At 34.2% G+C, this 21,826-nt stretch overlaps 1 protein-coding gene across 2 annotated transcripts in view; it reads right to left on the minus strand.

Moving 5' to 3' along the window:
* Positions 1-21,826, minus strand: part of GABRG2 (gamma-aminobutyric acid type A receptor subunit gamma2) — a 105,503-nt gene that overhangs the window by 10,109 nt on the left and 73,568 nt on the right. For both annotated transcript variants that reach the window (XM_026007619.2, XM_026007611.2), the window contains exon 7: positions 6,748-6,900. In XM_026007619.2, the coding sequence (XP_025863404.1) occupies positions 6,748-6,900 (153 nt within the window). The remainder of the gene's footprint in view (positions 1-6,747; positions 6,901-21,826) is intronic.

The following is a 21,826-nucleotide window of genomic DNA, read 5'->3' on the forward strand; positions in this document are numbered from 1 at the left end:
ATAATTACTTTATAAATGGACTAAATGCTTCAATCAAAAGACATAGAGTGACTGCATAGATTAAAGAACAAGATCCATATATATGCTGCCAACAAGAGAATACTTCAGACCTAATGACATATACAGGCTTAAAGTAATTGACGGAAAAATATATCCCATGAAAATGAAATTGAGAAAAAAGCTGAAGTAGCAATACTTATATGAGACAAAATAGACTTTAAAGTAAAGGCTGTAACAAGGGACAAAGAAGGGCATTACATAATGATAAGAAGACCAATGCAACTTGAAGACATAATGTTTGTAAATATTTCCACATCCAACATACTAGCACCTAAACATATAAAGCAAATATTAACAGACAAAAAGGGAGAAATTGTCAGTAATACAATAATAGTAGAGGACTTTAACAGCCCATTTACATCAATGGATGAATATTCAGACAGAAAATCAGTAGAGAAACAGTGGCTTTAAATGACATATTAGATTAGATGGACTTAACAGATACAGAAAATTCCATCTAAAGCCAGCAGAATATACATCCTTTTCAAATGCACATGGAACATTCTCTAGGATAGAGCATATGTTAGGCCACAAAACAAGTCTCAATAAAATTAACAAGATTGATATCATCATTTCCAACCACAACACTATGAAACTAGGAATCAATTACAAGAAAAAAAAAACTGGAAGAAACACAAAGATAAGGAGTCTAAAGGGCATGCTACTAAAAAACAAATGGGTCAAGGAAGAAATGAAAGAGGAAATAAAAAATAATAATAATACATAGAGGGGAGCCTGGGTGGCTCAGTTGGTTAAGCATCTGTCTTTGGCTTAGGTTATGATTTCAGATCCTAGGATTGAGCCCAGCATTGACCTCCCTGCTCAGTGGAGAGTCTGCTTCTCCCTCTCCCTCTGCTCCTCCCTCACCCCCACTCATTCTCTTTCTCTTTCTCTCTCTCAAATAAATAAATGAAATGTTTTAAAAATACAGGGAGGTAAATGAACATAGAAATACTATGGTTCAGAATCTTTGGGATACAAGAAGTTTATAGCAATACAGGTGTAGCTCAGGAAAAAAAAATCTGAAACCTAACAATCTCAAATCTAACCTTATTCCTCAAGGAATTTGAAAAAGAAGAACAAAGCCTAAATTTAGTAGAAGAAAGGAAAAATAAAGATCAGATTGGAAATAATTGAAAGAGACTAAAAAGGAAAAGATGAAACTAAAAACTTGTTCTTTTAAAAGAGAAAACTGATAAATCATTAGTAAGACTAATCAAGAAAAAATACTCAAAATCAGAAATGAAAGAAATTATAAGTGACAAGACATAAATATAAAAAAATAACAATATGAAAAATTATATAGCAACAAATTGGATAACCTAGAAGAAATGATAAATTCCTAGAATTATACAATCATCTAATGCTGAATCAGGAAGAAATTTAAAAACTGAACAAACCTATTACTAGTAATGAAATTGAAGTGGTATTCAAAATACTCCCAAAGAACAAAATCCAAGACCAGAAGGCTTCACAGCTGAATTCTACCAAACATTTAAAGAAGTAAGTACTTGGTTCAGAGTACCTGTACTCTGAAATGATAAGAAATGGAAGGCAACACAAATAAATGGAAATATATACCATGGTCATGATTGGAAGAATAAATATTCTTAAAATGTCCATATTACCCAAAGCAATCTATAGCTTTAGTATAATCTGTATCAAAATAACAATAGCACTTATTACAATCCTAAAATTTGTATAGAACTATAAAAAGACCCTGATTGCCAAGGAAATCTTGCCTAAAGACAAAGTTGGAGGTATCATAATCCCAGAATTGAAAGAAAACTATGAGGCTATAGTAATCAAAATGGTATGGTAGTGGCACAAAAAAAAAATAGACACATAAATCAATGGATCAGAATTAAAAGCCCAGAAATAAATCCATGCTTTTATGGTAAATTAATCCATAAGAAAGGAGGAGGCATGAAGATGCAAGGAGAAAAAGACTCACTTCAGTAAATAGTGTTGGAACAACTGTACAGCTACATGTGAAAGAATGAAACTGGATTACTTTCTCACCTCATATACAAAAATACTTTCAAGATGGAGGACCTTTAATTATAAAACTCCTAAAAGAAAACATAGCTAGTAAACTCATGGACCTCAGCTTTTGAAATATTTTTTCTGAATTTGTCTCTCGAGCCAAGGAAAATAAGGGCAAAAATAAACAATTAGGACTAAATCAAACTAAAGAACTTTTGCTTAGCAAAGGAAAACCTCAACAAAACAAACAAACCAGTGTATGGAATGGGAGAAGATATTTGCAAATGATTTGTCTGGTAAGGGGTTAATATCCAAAACAGATAAAGAACTTCTACAACTCAACATCAAAAGAATAAATAACCCAATTAAAAATGGGCAGACTACCCAAATAGACATTTTTCCAAAGACGACTCACAGAAATGGCCAAGAGAGTTATGAAAAGATTCTCAGCATCACTCATAATTAGGGAAATGCAAATCAAAACAATAGTAAGATACTACTTCACACCTGACAGAAATGGCTAGTATCAAAAAGATGAGAAATAACAGTTGTGGCAAAGATGTGGAGATAAAGGAGCCCTGGTACACTCTTGTTAAAAATGCTAATTGATGAACCATTCTGGAAAATAGTATGGAGGTTCTTCAAAAAACAACAAATAGAAATACTATATGATCCAGTAATTTCACTTTTGGGTATTTACCCCCAAAAAACAAAAACACAAATTCAGAAGATATATGTACCCCTGTGGTTATTGCAGTGGCATTCAGAATAGCCAAGATATGGAAGGAACCCACATGTCCACTGACAGATGAATGGATAAATATAATATAGTATACATATATACAGAATGGACTTTTTCTTAGCCATAAGAAAAAATAATCTTGCCTTTTGTTACAACATGGACGGCCCTAGAGGACATTATGTTAAGTGAAATAAATCAGACAAAGGCAAATGCCATGTATCTGAAAAATAAAATGTGCAAATGAGCAAGCAACAACAAAAATAGAAACAGACTGATAAGGACAAACCTGTGTTTGCCTGAAGGAAGATGGGTAGGGGTATAGGCAAAATAGGTGAAGGGGATTAAGAGGTACGAAATTCCATTTATAGAATAAATAAGCCCCAAGAACCATGTGGCTCTTTTGGGTCATTATATTTTAGTTTAATATCACGTTTCCTCAGTGTATTTTCTGTTATGAAATTCCCAAGAGGGGAAAGATTGGTGTTGGTTGAAATAATTTCACAGAAATGGGTAGCTCTTCATAGAGGAGAGGCATCCCTCAAGATAACTGCAGTTGTAAACTACAATTGTAGCCTCTTTCCTATGTTAATTATTATTATGGAATAGCCCAACTCCCTTTCTAGTCTGTATATGCTGTGATAACAGGAAAGACCTCTATACTAACATTCTTTGTGACCTCATAGACAAGTATAGTGTTGGGACTCAATATTTTTTTGAATGCATAAATAAAATAATCAATAAATAGTACATATATGAAAGGTCAAAGAGACCCTCCTACATTTAAAAATAGGAATTCATATTGATGACTTGTAAGAGAGAGTTTTAACTGTACATAACAGTAGCTAACATTTATGGATCTCTTTCTTTGGCGAGGTACTGCATCAAACACTTTATATATTATTCCACAAAATCTTCACAATGAGGATTATCACTGTTATCCTTTTTTGCAAGTGAAAAAAACTTGAGCACAGCAAGAATAAGGAATCTGTCCAAGGTAGAAAGTGAGAGAGATGAGAAACAAGCCTACAAAGTCTAACTTAAAATGCCATGCTCTGACCCACATTGTTACATTCCCTTTCTATGAACATGTACCTAACATGTAGAATGAAGCACCAGACACTTCTTGAGAGCTAATGTATTTTTCTAATTTGAGATCATGTGGACTATAGGTCTTCTATAGTGTCATTGTAGAACCTTAGCAATGGTGAAGTTTCTCATCTATAAACCAGGAAGGGTGTGGGAGGTGCATATCTCATAGCATTCTTGTGAAGATTAAGTAATGTTCATTGTCAGTTCCTAGTAAAATATCAATAAATGTAAAATATTTATTTTAGAGGACAGACTTCTCTTCAAACTAAAAAACTTCATTTGAGTTGTCCATGTGTTAATGCATGTAGAAGTTCTTGACTATACTTAATTACAGTGGATATATTTGGGGGGATTATTTGAAAACTAAATTGGCATGTTGGCCTTCACTTTCAGGCCACAAGCCACGCTTGACCTATGAGGAGTGAAAATGTCAGAAATTATAGTAGATACCATCAATAAGTTAACTTAAGAAAATCTGACATGTCTAAACACTTATCTAGCAAGTTGGGAAGACGGTATTTGGCTACATGGAAGTTCATCACAGCCATGTAAAAGAAGAATCCTAAAGCACCACTTCATGAAATTTTCAGTTTGTGCTTGGAGTTGCAGAGAAGACAACAATGGGTGGAAGACAGGTGGTTATTTTAACGGATTCACCAATCACAAAACAAGATAGCTGGGGGTGTTTTGTTTTTTGTTTTTTAAAAATTTTATTTATTTATTCATGAGAGACACGCAGAGAGAGGCAAAGACATAGGCAGAGGGAGAAGCAGGCTCCTTGCAGGAAGCCCAATGCAGGACTTGATCCCAGGACCCTGGGACCACACCCTGAGCCAAAGGCAAATGCTCAACCACTGAGCTACCCAGGTGCCTCTGGGGGTGGTTTTTAAGCCCAGTTTGGCTAAGCAAAGAATTAGATTTCTCTTACCTGGGATAGATGAAAAATATCCATAGCTTTTATCAATTCCTCCAGTCTTGGCATCAAATAAGCTCTTCAGACATGTTACCTCACCTCAGATTACTCAGGTGAAAAATACCGACTGGTGTTTTTATTATTTTATTCATTAAATCATGATTAAGGTTTACCAGCTATCACCTGTGTACCAAACTTCATTCAAGTGTTACAAGCCCCAAGATGACTGCTCCCCATGCTCTTGTGGTCTGAGCTCAGAAAGCAGCCAGGAGTCTGAGCCACATAGGTATATTTATCTCACTCATCAAACAACTTGGCTTTGTATATTCTGTGGCAATAAACTGAAGTTCCACCAGTGTGTAGGGTCATCTGGTTTAACACTTGATTGCAAATACTGGAAAAGGTAATGTGATCACACATTAGAATCATCTGGGGAATTTTTATTATTATTATTTTAATCTTGACATGCAGGCCAAGCTCTCAAAATTTAGATAGACGTCTCCTATAATTGGACGGAGATGCAGCTAGACATGTAAAGGCTCTCTAGTGATATAAATTTTTCAATAAATAAAGCTCAGTACAGTAAATGTATTTTCTTTCCTTGTGACTTTCCTAATAATTGCTCTTCTCTACCTTACTTTATTGTAAGAATACAGTACATAATACATTTAATATAATATATGTGTTACTAGTAAGGCTTCCAGTCAACAATAGGCTATTAGTCTGGGGGGAGTTCAAAGTTATATGTGGATTTTTGACTGCCCTTAACCCCGATGTTATTCAAGAGTCAACTGTAGTTGCCAACATTTCTAAACCTTACTATGTTTCATGCATGTTGCATGGAATACTTTATTTAATCTAATAAAATCCTACAAGTTAGGTACAGAAAATGCTATATGTTTCACATTTGAATAAACTATGATTTACAGAAATTAAAGAGCATTTCCAAGGCCATGCTATACATGTGGGATGAAATCCAGATTTATTGATTTTAAAGCCTGCTCTTCTTAACTATTGCATTTATATTTACTCTCTAGCCAAAGAGCAAGCAAGAGATGTGGTTCTAGTTTTCACACAGCTGATAAAAGAGGAATGTGATTTTATAATTCATCTTTCAACAGCTTTATTCTTAGTAAATATTTAACATTAATGGACCTAGACCCCAATGACTTATGAGTCTGTGGCTTTGCAATAATCTATGTGAATCTTCTTCCTCACATAAGGAAAAAGATGTGAAATTCGAAGGTAAGTATCAGTATATACACCAACCAAGATGCAAATAATCTTAAAAGTGTATGTGTTCATGGTGGTGATGGGTGGTGTTCCCAAAACGTCACAGGTATTTTTCCAAAAATATTTTCAGTGGTTCATTTACAAAGATCCAATTGGTGTGTATGTACATCTTCAAATGTCATTATGATAATTATGGATGTTGGAATTCATCAACAGCCAGTCATGTGCTGGTAAATGTTTAACAGTTGACTCTAGGAAGGGAAAAAAAAAAGCAGTCCTGATTTTTAGTGTTTGCCTATTTCCATGATGTTAGTACTTTCACCTTGGCCAACTTCAATCTACCAATATGGTATCTCTCAATACATTTGGAAAGAATAAACACAACTAGCTCTCCTGAGCTTATGTGAGCAGCTCCAGCATATAACTGTCCAGAGACCAAAATGAAAAATCTATTGAAATTAGAAGTTTGGGGTTTTTTTCCCTAGTCAAATTTATTAAGAGAATTTTCTAAAGATAGTGAATTGAGGTAATTAAGGAAAACTAGAACTGGAAAACTTTTGAACACTTTTGTTTTGTTTTAATATGCTAGTTTTCTTTAAAATGAAATAATGGCATTTCTATGTAATTGCTGGCTGAATTAAAAGCAAATCAATTTAGGGGAATGAAGATCACAGATACTGAATACTTATCTTGAAACACTAAAACAAAAAGAAATTTGTCTCACCTAAAGAAGTTCTGGCTGGAACAGCATCCTTATTGATCCAGAAAGATACCCAGGATAGGACAACAATGAGTGTGCAGGGGATGTAGGTCTGGATGGTGAAGTATCCCATCCTTCTGCTTAGGTCAAAGTAGACAGACATGACCACATAATCTCCTGAAACAGAACAAAGATAGCACCATGCAAACTCTTACCAAACTTGGAAAGCAGTTACAGTTAGGAGCCCAGATATAAACCCATGCTTGTGTGGTCGATTAATCAATGACAAACGAGGCAAGAATACACAATGAAGAAGAGACAATCTCCAATAAACAATGTTGGAAAAACTGGACAGCCATATGCAAAAGAATGAAACTAGAAAACTACCTTATACTATATAAAAAATTAATTCAAAATGGATTAAAGACTTGAATGTAAGACATAAAGCCATGAAACTCCTAGAAGAAAATATAGGCAGTAAGCTTTTCAACATCAGTCTTAGTAATAGATTTTTGGATCAGTGTCAGGCAATGGCAACAAAAGCTAAAATAAATGAATGAAATTACATCAAACTGAAAAGCTTTTGCATAGTGACGGAAAACAACAAAATGAAAAGATAATCTACCAAATACAAGAAGATATTTACAAATGATGTATTCGATAAGGTGTTAAAATCTAAAATATATAAAGAACTTACATAACTTAATATAAAAATTCCAATTAAAACATGAACAGAGGAATTAAAAAGATATTTTTCCAAAGAACACACACACATATCCAACCGGCACAAGAAAAGATGTTCAACATCACTACTCAACAGGGAAATGCAAATTAAAACAACAGTGATATATCACCTCATACCTGTCGGATTTCCTATTATCAAAAAGATAAAAAAATAACAAGTGTTGGCAAGGACATGGAGAAAAGATAACCATCCTTGTGCACTGTTGCTGAGAAAGTAAGCTGATGTAGCCACTATGGGCAACAGCATGGAGGTTCCTCAAAAAATTAATAGAAATACCATGCAATTCAGCAATTCTACTTCTAGATGTTTACCCAAGGAAAACAAAAGTACCAACTTGAAGAGATCTATGCATTCCTGTATTCAATGCAGCATTATTTACAATGGCTAAGATATGGAAGCAACTTAGGTGTCCATCCACAGATAAATTGATAAAGATGTAACATATATACAATGGAATATTACTCTGCCATGAAACAAAGAATGAAATCTTGCCATTTGTGACACCATGGGGGATGCTAAGTACATATATATATATATATATATATATATATATATATATATATTTATAAATATATATATATTTATAATGGTATAATGCTCAGTAAAATAGAGAAATAAATATTGTCTTCACTTATATGTGCAAACTAAAAAACAGAAACAGACGCATAGATACAGGCAGCAAGCCACTGATCCATTGATTGCCAGAGTGGAGAAGAGTTGGGGGTAGGTCAAATGGGTAAAGGTGATTAAGAGATACAAACTTCTAGTTATAAAATAAATAATCCATAGTACATCCCTATGTACTATTATAATAATTTTGTATGGTAACAGTAATGAGATTTATTGTGGAGATCATTTTGTAATATATAAAATATCAAATCACCATGATATATACCTAAACCAATAGGATACCTGTATGTCAATCATACTTCAATAAAAACTGCAAAGCTTTTGAAAATAAGCATGTATTCAGTCCTCATGTTCACACATTTAATTTTAGAGTTCTATATAAGGGGTATGTTGAAACTATCTTCTACCCATTTGGGTTAAAAAACAAACAAAAAATCAAACTGAATTCTGATCCTTTTATAAGTAATGTGACTACTAGATGGAAGAAAACATTTTGAGTATATTGATAATATTTTCTTCTTTCGAGTATTTATGGATGGTGCCTTCACTATCTACTTAATATACACAATATACAACTTTCTGTTCCAGAGGGAGGAAGGGGAACAGCATTTCTACACCATGCCTCTCGTACCTGCAATGAACCCTAAGGTTCATAACAATTTCCTCTTGTTCTCAGGACCTTTCTCCATACTAGCCACAGAGGAATATACTGGTGACTGACACTGGTAAATGCCCACTTTACTCAATTTATAACCAGATTCCTATGCTGAGACATTTTTTAATGTTTTCTTTGAATCATACAGTTTTCCTTCATAGCATTCACTGTAATTCTTAATTTTTCAATTGTGTAGCTATTTTTGTAATATCTCTATTAGAATTTACCTGCACAAATTCATAAGCAGTGCCTATTTTAACATACCTTTGCACTACCAGTACTTAGCAACCTGTTTGACTCCCAATAGGGATTCAGTAATATTTGTTGAATAAATGATCAAAGGAAAGAATGAACTTATAAATTTAAACCCGGAAAAAAACCCAAAAATCAAAAAGCTGTATTCTGGAACATTGAGTTAAGAAAGGAGTTTATGCAAATACCCCTGATAGTAGAGTAATAAAGGAATAAAAGAATAACTATATGGTTAAGCATGAGAACAACTTAATTTAATGTGACACAATTTGAAGTCTCTAATTTTTTAAAATCATGCATGCATTACTTTTAAAATTCCATGTTTTTCATTTTATAGGATTCCAAGTGAAATTTTAGGGAATTAAAAATTTTAAAACTAGATAATATACTATGGAATCATATCCCAGGTACTATATATTTATGTTTTCTTTATACTGTCTGCTGTTGCAATGTGAGATGAACATCAGATCACTTTTCAAATGTTCTTTCTTTTCTTCTTTACTAAATTATAATTTGTCCTAAAACACATGAAGAACAAATCCAAATCCTCTGCTTTAATTTAATTATTTGGCTTTGTGCCTATGTTTCTCTACTCTTTGGCTGATTTAGATTTGATTTGAAAATAACGTACTTTAGAAGCCTCATGCAGAAAAGACTGACTTAGCAGAGTGAGTTATCACTCCTCATTCCAGTTCTTCCTACCCACTGGCAAGTGTCATTGCACAGCTTTCCAAGTTGCTGAGATAGAAAACCCTCTATTGGCTACTCTTACAAGGAGTAAAGACTCTCGCCCTCACCCTGCAGTGTTTCCTAAGTGGAGTTATGAAAACCTCCTTCTGGTGAATTGATGTACTGTCACTTGTCTGACTCAGGCTTGGTTAAGACAGTGACAGTGACCCAGACACTAATTAGGGAATTCAGCTTCCATTCGAACATCAGTTCCTCTCAGAGATCGATAAGTAGCCATTATAGAGCAACTATCCCTGAAAACTTAAAGGTGGAAATTTCTTGTTGAGAGCAAGTAGATTTTGATTATTTCTCTGAGATTATGTGTCCTGTGTTGATTTATCTGGACTTAAACTATTTAAAATCATGGCATTTCATGAATTAGTTTGGTCTCTGTTTTTCTTTTACTTTAGTCACAGGCTGTAATTGCGAAGTAAAGACATTTAATTTGAGATGATTCCTACTGTCTGCCTTTTTCTTTCCTGTGCCTTTGATCAAAATACTATAGGCAAATGCAAGTTCTCATATTCTAGATAGGAAAAACAGAGTTTTTCTTTTTAAATAATAATATTCAGTGAATGCTTTTCCTCCCTATTTTCAGAGTCCTTGAGAGTTTTCTTCATATTTTAAACATGTGTTTAAGTGAGGCTTTACAAATTATAATATCTTAAATAAATCTATATAATTTTAGTAACTTCTTTTTACTTCTTATCACGTACGTGAATGAAAATCTACAGTTTGGCATTAATGATCTGACTCTTTTAAAGGTGAACTTTAATTTTGTCTCAAGTTAACAAGAGAATTATCTCAATTCAATAACCCACTTCCCTTTAGGTCAGAATCTAAACTTTCATAACCTATTTATCTATCAATATCTATTTTAAGGTAATAGCTTCTGAGCAACTTTCATCTTTGCCAGCAAATCCAAAGCTTTTCTACCACTAGATTACTAATTCAAACTTGGAAACAGGCCATTTAAAAGCAAAGCGGCTTCACAGTGACAGCCTGATGCCAGTCTTATCTCTAAGGCCACATCCCTTTTTGTATTTTTAAAAACTCTGGGGCAAGAAGCCTATAAAATCAAATCTCCTAAAAGTGCCACATCAGTGATTCCTAAGCCCAAAAGGTTTAAATGCCAACCAAGTCAAAAGTGGTTATTTCAGCCACTTCAAATATATTCTTTCTTTTTTTTTATAAATTTATTTTTTATTGGTATTCAAAATATATTCTTTCTATTGATTTATTCTAACACATGATATTTAAAGTCATAGCATTTAATAAATTAGTTTGGTCCCTGTTTTTGTCCTAATTTAGAATGTAATAGACACAGGCTGTGATTGAAAAGACAAGACATATAATTTGAATAACACCTACTAATGTCCATTCTTTATCTTTTATAAGCTTCTTATGTCTGATTTTAGGAAGAGACTATCAACATCAATGAATTCCACTTTTTTTTAAGCTGTGGTATTAACCATGTTAAACCTTTAAAATTCAGTGTTTATTAGGGTGTTTAGGATCTTATTTCATATACAAAACTATTTCCTAAAAACTTAAAGATTTCAATGGTAGAAAAGTCTTCCACCCCATGAGCACTTGAAATAATGACAAGTATTTTCTGGTTACCTGAAAAGAGAACTACTCTATATAGAGTCTGGGGCTGAATGGTTTGCATATATTATCTCTTAACATCATCAATACCTTTTCAGGATGGTGAAAAAACCAAAGATTTCACTTTGTTCCTCATTCATGATTCTTACTCCACTTAAATATAGTTGAATGGAGTATATATTATTCTACTACCTTGACTTTGAAGGCATAATACTGTTATGCTTTTCTCATGCTTATAATACTATTAGTGTTATGCTCTTCTTAACATTCCTTTCTCTAGTCTCTTTATTTAAGTCAACAAATATTCTGAATCACTGCTATCCATACAGCTCTCTACGAGGGAATGTGGAGATTAAGACCTATGGAATCTCACAGCTGATTCTAAATTAAATAGATTAAGTGGGAACACGATAATTTTGTCTGACTACAATTCAGATAGATAGAGACATGTGTTGAGACCATGCATTCGATCCAACTATATCCCCCTCTATTAAATACTTAAATCTGTGGTATACTTCTATGAGGTTGCTTTTGACTACAGGAAAGCAGGAGGGCTGAATGACTGTATTTTAATTTGGGGAAATATAGAAAGCATAAAGGAAAAATATTTACACATTTAGCATGTAAAACATAAAACTCCTATATGCCTTAGGAGGTGCCTGTCTGGCTTAGTTGGTAAAGCATGCTGCTCTGGATCCTGGGACTGTGAGTTTGAGCGGGAACAGAGTTTACTTTAAATACAAACAAACGAATGTACAGCTTTTAAAAACAATTTTTAAAAAACTAATGCCTTCAATAATTTTAAAAGGCAAAACACCACACTTAAATAATATATCTCCAAAATAAGAAATCAAAGGTTAGTATCACTGATAAACAATTCCCATTAATCACTGAAAAAAAAAAAAGAAACCCAAATTTTAACTAGTTTAAACAAAATGAATGAACAATAAAGGGACATATGAATATTCTCAATATCAGCAGTAATCATTGAAATGCCAAGTAAAAGAATAGCATTTTACTTTTATTCTATTATACAGAGGGAAGTACAGACAAGATGTGAACAAAGAGCTATGCTCTTGGTAAGGGTATACATTGACTTTTTGGTAATCTGGAAATATCTTTCTAGAAATATATTTAAAAAAATAAAAATAAAAATATATTTGACTTCAAGATATCTGGAATAAAAATTGCCCAAAAAATGCTTTGTAAATATTGCCTTTTAATTGGCACCATGCTTTTCTCCAAGTTGCTGAATGCCTAAAAGAGAAAATATCTAGTCCTTGGGCAGAATCACAGTCTCTGAGTTTATGGAGTCTGGAGCATTACTGGTAAGTAATGACTTTCAAATCTAATCAGTTGCCAACTTCTATACACGCCACTCCATGCATTTCTGCATCCTTCACCTGCCCACTATTTCCAATGGTGGCTGAGGCTCCAATTAACTTTTCTGGAATTACATACAATGTTCCTCCAGCAACTAGGTCCTGTGAGGTCAGAAGAAAGGAAAATATAGCTAATATAGCTAACCTGTAATCCTTACCATCAAGGACTCTTCAGGCTAAGAAAGACATAGGGATGTAGCATCACTACTCAATGGCACAAGGGCTCAAACAAAAGATACCCAAGCTAATTTATCTTACATACCATAATTAAATGAAGTTTCTGGCAAGCACATTTCTGAAAATTCTGCTTAAATAATTCCAATCTTTGAAAACCTTAAAGAGATTCATGTTCTTCACAGAAAATCTAAGCCCCTTAGTCTGGCATGGGTGGCTGTCTATAATCTGAATTTAACATAGATCTTTCTCATCATTCCCTTCATGTTCTCTAAGCCCTAGAGAAAGCAAATTAAATATTTTCACTTCACACTTGCATGATTTTTCTGTCATTCCTCTTCCTGACCTCCTCTCTCACCCAGATTCCTAGCTCATCTCCTTTTCCTCATTCCAACTTCCAAATGTGCCAGCACCACCATACTACCATACATATATACTCTGTATCATGACTAGACTTGTGCTAAGATGATACTTACCTTAAGTAAAATACAAAATTAAATACAATTTAAAAATTTATCTCCTTAGTTCATCAAGAGTATTTCAAGTGCTCAGTAACTACATATGGATATTTGAGTACTATATAGTGATAGTACAAACTATAGAAAAAGTAATTCATCATAGAAAGCTCAATTGTACGGTGCTAATTTAAATCAATTCTTCTAAAATGCACTTCTGCTTATGCCATTCCCTTCAAGTTTCTCAGTACAAAACTCATACTATTTAACATGTGTTTCTGGTCCATTTTACCTTGATCCATATTGAACCATCCCCACTGTATCTCACATAATTTATGATCTCCTCCTGTAATACCCACCTACCCAACCTGATCTCCTTTCTCCTCTCCTAAGGGGTACTGCGCATTCTTTTGTCTTCACTTGCCATGTTACCTCCAATTTCTGGAATATCTTCTGTTGCTTGGTTCATGAAACACACATATATATTCTTCCAAACTCTTCTATAAGTTTCCATTGATATCAGGACACACTAACATCCTTTAACTTGTCCATTAAAACTTGTGTAGACTTCCCCTCATTACATCTCTAGCCTCATCTTAAATAGTATTTCTTCACACTTGTTGCCTTTACACTTCTTGCCTTCTTGCATATTTTCACATGCTGGTTCTCTTGGCTCAAAATCTAATACCTCATCTTTACTTTAACTCCATTCTTTCTTCAGATATCAGTTTATTCCACCATCAAAGAAATCCTCAATAAATCTAATGTTTTTAGTAAAACCTCACTGTATCATTTGACAATTAGAGAACTGATCACAATTTAAAGAATATGATTGGTGTGAATATTGGATTACAATTTGTAATTGGTTTCATGAGTTCCATGAGAGAAGTAGCTATACTTAGCTAGATATTTTATTCTCAGCATCTAGTACAGTACCTAGTACATAGAAGGACTTCAACAATTATTTTTTAGATGTATAAATGTTTTAGCTTAGAAAGCCATGAAGAAAACCCTGGGTGAACTCTACACCAAAAGCATTTAAGACCAAGGCAGGGATCAACATGAACTTTTGAAATATTAAACTTTCACTTTAGAAATTATTGTTTTGGAAATATTTTTAGTGAATACCTTGCTGACTGTAATCCCTGGAGATGTGAATATAAAGTCACAGTGAGCTGTTAGCAATGTTAACTGCTTGCCAAGAAGAAAAAAGGAAAGGGAAATCAGCTATATCAGAGGACCACATTATGCTTATTAAAGAATCGATTGGTGATTTGAGTTTCTCAGCCAGATCCAATTAATGAGAGAAGAGAACAAAGGGGCTTGGCCACTGGAACAGATCAATCAGTCTTTCACCTTAAGTCTAATAGGTAGGTGTGTTTTCATTTCAAAACTTCACCATTTTTATTTCATCAGTTATTTCTTTAAGCTCATATGTTGAAAAAAATCAAAATAGCAATTGGAAAAATTACAATGGAAAATTAAAAGTGTAACTTATAATTTTTTACTAGGCTAAATACATTTTTAAAAGACTCCCTCTGACTTTTCCACTGAGCAAAAAGAGCATAGGATTGTGGTGAAGACCAGGAGCTGCTTCATGTTAGATTCCATAGAAGTAGAGAGAGAGTCCAGAATTCCTGCAAGGGTAAGTTACTTATTGGGGCTCAACAGAAGAAGCAGAATGAGGGAAGGAAACAAGAACTGGCAGAGGCAAAAAAGCTAAGCATAGATTGGCTTCATCCTAAATAGGAGAGCTTCTAGGAGGTTCTGGAACAAGCTATACTACAGAGTTAGCACCAGCCACCTTGAGGCAAGAGCAGAAGTAATTTGAGCTCTGTAGGCTGAGGTGGAGTGGTCTTAATTTCCTAGTCAGGATGGCTCTATTTTGGTCAAAGACAATTCTGTAGAGAAAGAGACAGTGGTGGGCTGCCAGCAGTCACCTCCTATAGCACCTGGATAATGGGTACACCAGCTCAGAGAAGACAGGAAGGAAGGGTCATAAAAAATGTCCACTACAAGGACGGTGGTGTCAGACTGGCTAGATTCAAAAGTCTTAACTTCTGTCACTAACTGGTTGTGTGATTTGGGGAAAGTGCCTTAATTCTGAGTCTCTGCGCCCTTATATGTAAATAGGGATAATAAAAAACTCCACCTCACAGGGTTATTGTGAAACTAAACTAAAAAGAGTCAATGTATGTGAAGTACTTGGTATAATTCCTGGCCCATAATAAAAGGCCCACTAATATATTATTACAAAGTAGCATAATCTTTGTAATATTATTAATCCCATTCTGGCACATGTAAGTATAGAAGAAATAATACTCAACATCTAAAAGAGAACCAGTTAGAAAGCGTCCTAGAATTTATCCGTATTAATCAATTCTACCCTCTAAAAGACCCATCAAAGGAGAACTGGTGTTTTATCCAAGGACCCAGAACTACCTAGTGGCAGACCCCAGACTCCTACCTCCCAAAGAAGTACTCCTTTTGTAGTAAAAATAGCCTGTTCATTTTGAGCCAGTGGTTAGGATCATAGAAATAAAGGTGAAGGGGGAAGCAAAGCAGAAAGTTGAGAAATTATTGAATATAGTTAATATAGAAAGCTGGTTTGGATAACTGAGGGCTCCAACCACAAAGAGAAAAATTCCTTTCATTTGTTCCTGAACCTTATATGATAGGCATATCACTTTTAGCAGGATGGAAACTCAAACATACTAGAGTTGTCCTCTTGGAGAATAGCTTTAGGTAGAAGGAAGCTTAATATTTGAAAAGCCTCCAGAGATTAGTAGTTTTCTCTAGGTTTACTATGTAAACCTAAGTGTTTGCTAATATCTCAGTTCTCTGTATTACTGTACTAGAAAATTCTCTTCATTAGATTGACTAGTGTAAATCACTTTTCTTCATCTGCTGAAGAAGCTGCCAGTTTCTTAGTTCGTTGTGATCTTTTGTAATACATTTCATTATTTTGGGTCCATTACCAAATTCTAACAATGTAGCAAATAAATTCATCTTGGGATTTATATAAATAAGGCAACAGAAATCTAAAGCTGAAGATACAAATGAATGCATTTGCCACTTTGATCCATCCAAAAGGAATGCAATTTCTCAGCATAATTAAATTTAACTCCTACAAACAACTGACTAGATATTAAACATGTTTTATGTAGTACATTAAGTGGTATATCGCAGCTTCCTAAGGACAGTTGTTTTGCAAAAGAACTTCTATGGCATTGGTAAGCAAGCTTCCTCTTGAGCGAGATTTCTTTTATCCTTTGTCAAAAGGTTACCTGAAACCATCAGGAATAATAGTAAAGCATTCAGTCTTATTTATGTGAACCTCAATGTATCCATGAAAATCATTAATAGCATCATTTTAACATAGTTCACAGATTTGTGTCACAAAAATTATCTCTTCTGTTCAACATGACAAGTATGTATAGACTAGTTATGTATCAACATGGCTTGACAGTCAAAGATGACAAAATATCCTCTTACGTATGATTACTCCTCAGGTAGAGTCCTACTGTAACACACCATATCTCCTAATTTAGCTCTGTGAGAAGTCCCATTTCAGGAGAAATTTTAAAATATGAATTCATATTCCCCTCTTTGCTCTCTTGGCTCTAAGTTGCTGACTGGAAGTATTTTCAACAGCTCAGGAGAGAGATACCAGTAAGAAGCATGTACCATTGTATAGATAAATCTGTCAACTTTGATAAGAAAATTAAACTGGCATAATAGAGGTATCACTGGATATTTGAGAAATCCTAAGAAAAATAGTAGTCGTTTATTTCTAGCCAACCATAAGTAAGTGCTAGATAAGGAAGGACTTTTTTTGCTCCTTGTAATTACAGATTATAGCTGATTTGTCACAGTTGTAATCCCAGACCCACACCACAGAAAAGAGGTCAATATGTTACATTTTGCCATTCTGACATATACATGATGAGATTGTACTTCACAGAGGGAAAGAATAGAAATCCTACTGGTGACCTGTAGAAAGAAACAAGATTTCCCATATGAAAAGGCATGGCCCACAGTTCTGTCCGTGAAAAAAGCCATGGGTAGCCACAGTTCCCTCTGTTCCCTCACCTATGAACAGGAATTTCCACCCTTTTAGAAAGTACCAGAAAGAAGAGATTCCACTCTGACTTTCTCCCTCTTCATTCACTCTGTTATCTGGTAGGCAAAATTGAGATGCTTGCCCACTTAGGTGTTTTTTTACTGGATAGGTCTAATAATTTCTTGTATCTTTTCTCCATTTGGTAAAGTCTCCTGAGTCAAGCCATGGATTAATTTTGAGAGATTAATCTAAAAGTCTGTCTCACTCAGTCCCTACTTTAGGTACTCAATTGTTTTCAGCCAAGCAAGTAGTTGGTCTTGTACACCAACTTCTCCTCTGAGTTGGGTAATATCAAAAGTTAGAGTCAGATGAGAAATAGTAAGAATCTTCCAAATTAGTGCTATCAGCAATAAAGATAGTATTTGAATTCTATCTGTTGGATTTATGAATGTATCTTATAGATGGTTTCAAAATCAGGAGGCAAAAAGAAAATGTTATTAATGATTTTAATTTAAACCCAGAAAACTCTTCTGGAGAAATAACCATGTCAGTGCAAACACTGTAATTTCTTGTTTTTATTCATTTGATGGGCCGGCATAATTTTGTGTTTGAGGCTAGACCTGATTAATCTAATCCAGGCACTGGCATTTTTCTTAAAGAAAAGACTCCAACCGAAGTTTAGAAACCTAATGTTATCAGAATACCAAGCTTTCTAAAACAGCTTTGAAAGCAGCTGGAAAAAGAACATCCAAATTCAGGCAACTGCAGGCAATGGTTGCAAAAGGTCAAATCACAGAATGTTCCCCAAGACGTCAAATCACTCCTGCGGATGCTCTGCGAAATTATAAGCTTAAAACCTTGACCTCACTTGCTCTTTGCTCTATGCCCAACCACTCAATGTTAAAGCTTTCTCCCCCATACTAGAATTCTCTCACCCAAGAAGCTCTGTATTTTGTGATAGTTAAGATAATTTTTAAGATGTCTGTTAAAAATAATTACTAATACGTATTTTTTAAACTCTGTAAATAATATCAAACTACATAGAGTTGGTTCTAAAAAGCTCAACTTCTTTGAAAAAGGCAGCTTTATCTTTTGGTAGGGAAAGCATTAGACTCAAAGTCAGTAGACCTGTGCCCTAATTCTTCCCTGTTTATGATCTTGTTGTGTAATTGTGAGTACACCTATTTTCCTTTCTGGTTCTTTTTGTCTTTTTTATAAAATAAAATCATCTCAAATAATGGATCTTGTGGAGATCCTATAAAATGTTAAACATGATTTTAACTTTAAATTTATTATTAGTGATATTATTTAAATCTGCATATTTGAAACATGTCCAAATTTCACCAACAGCTCTAAAATTAATGAAAAAATTAAGAAATGAGATATATGGCCAAAAAAAAAAAAAAACCTGGCAATTTCTTAGTTTGACACTAATTCATTCTATAACCTTAAACAGGTTACTTATCTAGTCTCAGTTTTAGCATGTGGAAAAACAGGGATAATAGTTATCCTTACCTACTAGAATTCTGGTGAAGTGGAATGATTTCACTTGAGTGTTTAGAATAGGGATTGAGACATAGTAGGTGCTTAATAAATGTTACTGAGCATTATTACCATTATTTTTTGCATTTTCCTAATGTTTTCATATAACTCAGAGGATCTTATGACCTTGAGAATCTGGTTTATATCAAAGCTGTTCATTTTGATTTGTATCTTCAATAACATCCATTTTTCTCCACCCATCAGGAAGCCAAAGCTTAGTCCCATTCCTTCCTCCTCTGGTTTTAAATATAAGAATTCTATAACTGTACAACTGACAGAAACTCTTTTCTTGCACTGAAACGGCCTTGGAGTCAAAGACAAGAGAGCAGAAGAATCTATCCTTTACCTTCTCCTGACAAGACTGCATTACAGACATAAAGACATGAGAAGGCCACAGTGTAGTAGAGGGGATATAAGGATGCCCCCTACTGGGGGTCAGCAGGCCTTGTACTCAATACATGACACTGCCCACTCAAGAGCACAGCAGGGCTGGAGAGATGACATGTGTTCTGCCTCTACTCAACTATTAGACAAAATCACCTCCTTTTACCCACCAAAAAGCCTTTGTTGTGAGTTGAGTAATGAAGGAAAATAATATAAAGATTTGAGAAAAGCATGCAACCACATCCATTTTCTCTATTTATATCTCAAAGAATGAATTCTAGCCTCAACCTCTTTGCCACATGGAGTGTTGTATTTCTCTCTTTTTATAATGGGCAGTCTAGATCAGGGGATTGATGCTCAGCATTCCCTGTCTACAGGGAAGATAAGGAATTATGTTTTTGGGCAAAATGGACCTCCAGGAGAAAGTGTTTCGGGGAGCAGGATCATGTGAACCAAGGTATGTAGGTATCAGCCTTGTATCTGGCTTCTGCTATTGCAGAATTGATATAGGAGATTAGTAAAGTCCCTCCAGATCTTTTTTTTTTCTTTTGAATTGGCACTTGCTTTATTTTCACAGATGGTATTCCATGTCTAATCAGCAGCAAGAACAATGGTTTAATGTTCTGTTCACCAAAACTGAAAGTGTCTTTGGCCTCATTATATAGGGAGTTTTCAGTACTTTCATTGCTGAATTTGGATTTGATCCTAGGGTGTCAGAGCTGAAAGAGAATTTAGAGATCAGGCCAATTGTTTTCATTTTCCTGATGAGAAAGTAAAGCTCTGAGGAATATTTGAGCTTGCCAAAGGTCACACCACAGAACCTTTATCAGAAGCTAGGTTTCTCAATTTACCCCTGAGAGCTTTTTTGTTTTCATTAATACTGTCATTTGAATACCTAAGCTGTGAATTATAAAATTGAAGTATGGTTTTATGCATTAAAGATTTAATTAGATGTTCTTTCCTTTCCCATGCTTGAGTTCCTAAATAAACTTCAGAGTTAGCCAATTCTTTCTGTGGAATACTTCTTTTATGATTTGCAAATAAGAAGGGAAAATATTAACTGTAGACAGCAGTTATTTGCTAAGCACTATTACTCTTTCAGCATTGAGGCAACAACCTTTCGGCAGCTGATCACGAGCTCTCTCAAGGAGGATTTGATGTTAACATCAATAAAATTCGGAGCCTAGTTGGAATCTGATGTTTAAATAATGGCAAATTGAAGTGCCTTGCTTCCCCTCTATAGCCTTCTTGGCAGGGAGAACAAAAAAAAACTTTTTTCTAGCAGTTTCTAAAAGATGTGCACTTTGCAGAATTTATAGGCATTAATCTATAGCCCCTTTGGCCCAACCAGCTCTTGACAACTAATTGGATTTGGTAGCATGAAGTAGTACTTGGAAAAATTTACAAAAACTGGTTTTCAAGCTCTATGCTATTAAAGAATTGAAAATAACTGCTTTAAGTTAAATATTAGGATACTTAATCTGTACAATGGTAGGGATGAAACTCTAGGTCATGTTTTAAGACTTGCGTTCTGCAAAAACAAAAGATCCCTCCTTTTTTTCTTATTTGCCATGTATCAGCTTTCGTGAACAATCTGGAATCTACCCCAATGTCAAATTTACCAAACTTAGATGTAGCTCATTTTTTTTAAGCTAAAAGGTTTTAGTTTCATTAATAATAGGGTATACTAATATGTTTATCTCAAATAAACTGAACTATTTAAGACATACTCTTATAGTAGTCATACAATTAATAGAGAGGGAGCAGGAACCAGCCTGTTAGAATAATACATCTGTATTATACATCAACATCAATGGCAAATATTTCTCCAATTCTTCTTTAGAAAAATGCCAGACAAATTAGAAAGCAAAAATGGCTTGCTTTGAAAAACCCCTGTATATATAGGATAAGCTTAGCCCCTCAAAAACCAGATAAAAGCTGGTATAAATAAAAAAAAATGAAAAAAAACTGGCTAAACTTCTCAAAGGTACTAAATTATATCAAATATATTATACCAAGGCATTTAGCAAAATAAAGCATTAAAATGTACTTGGTAGACATAAACATTTATTTTCAGAACTATTTCATTACAGATTGATTGACTAATCTACTTGAATAAAGAATAACCTCAAAAAAAAAAAAAGAATAACCTCAAAGCCTTGCTGACTGAATATAAGGTAAGAAAAGCTAACATCCCAAGCCATTTTTTGCATGAACATGGATTGTACCATTTAATGCAGACTCAAGGCCAAAAATGTTTAGAAGAAAATGTTTAACTTCCAGTACCAATTTTCTTCATGTAACATTTTTAAAATACAGTAAGATGAGTCCAATTTAAAAATTACTTGAGGTGCCCCTGTTAACACAAACAGTTCCAATGATGGAACAAGAAAAGCTAAATTTTATGTCACTGGTGCTCATTTTAGGAGTAGAATCATCAAGTACAAGGAACTAGAAGAAACTGGAAATAAGAAACTTCATGTC

This window comes from Vulpes vulpes, chromosome 4 (assembly GCF_048418805.1).
Source record: "Vulpes vulpes isolate BD-2025 chromosome 4, VulVul3, whole genome shotgun sequence".
Classification (NCBI taxonomy): Eukaryota; Metazoa; Chordata; class Mammalia; order Carnivora; family Canidae; genus Vulpes; species Vulpes vulpes.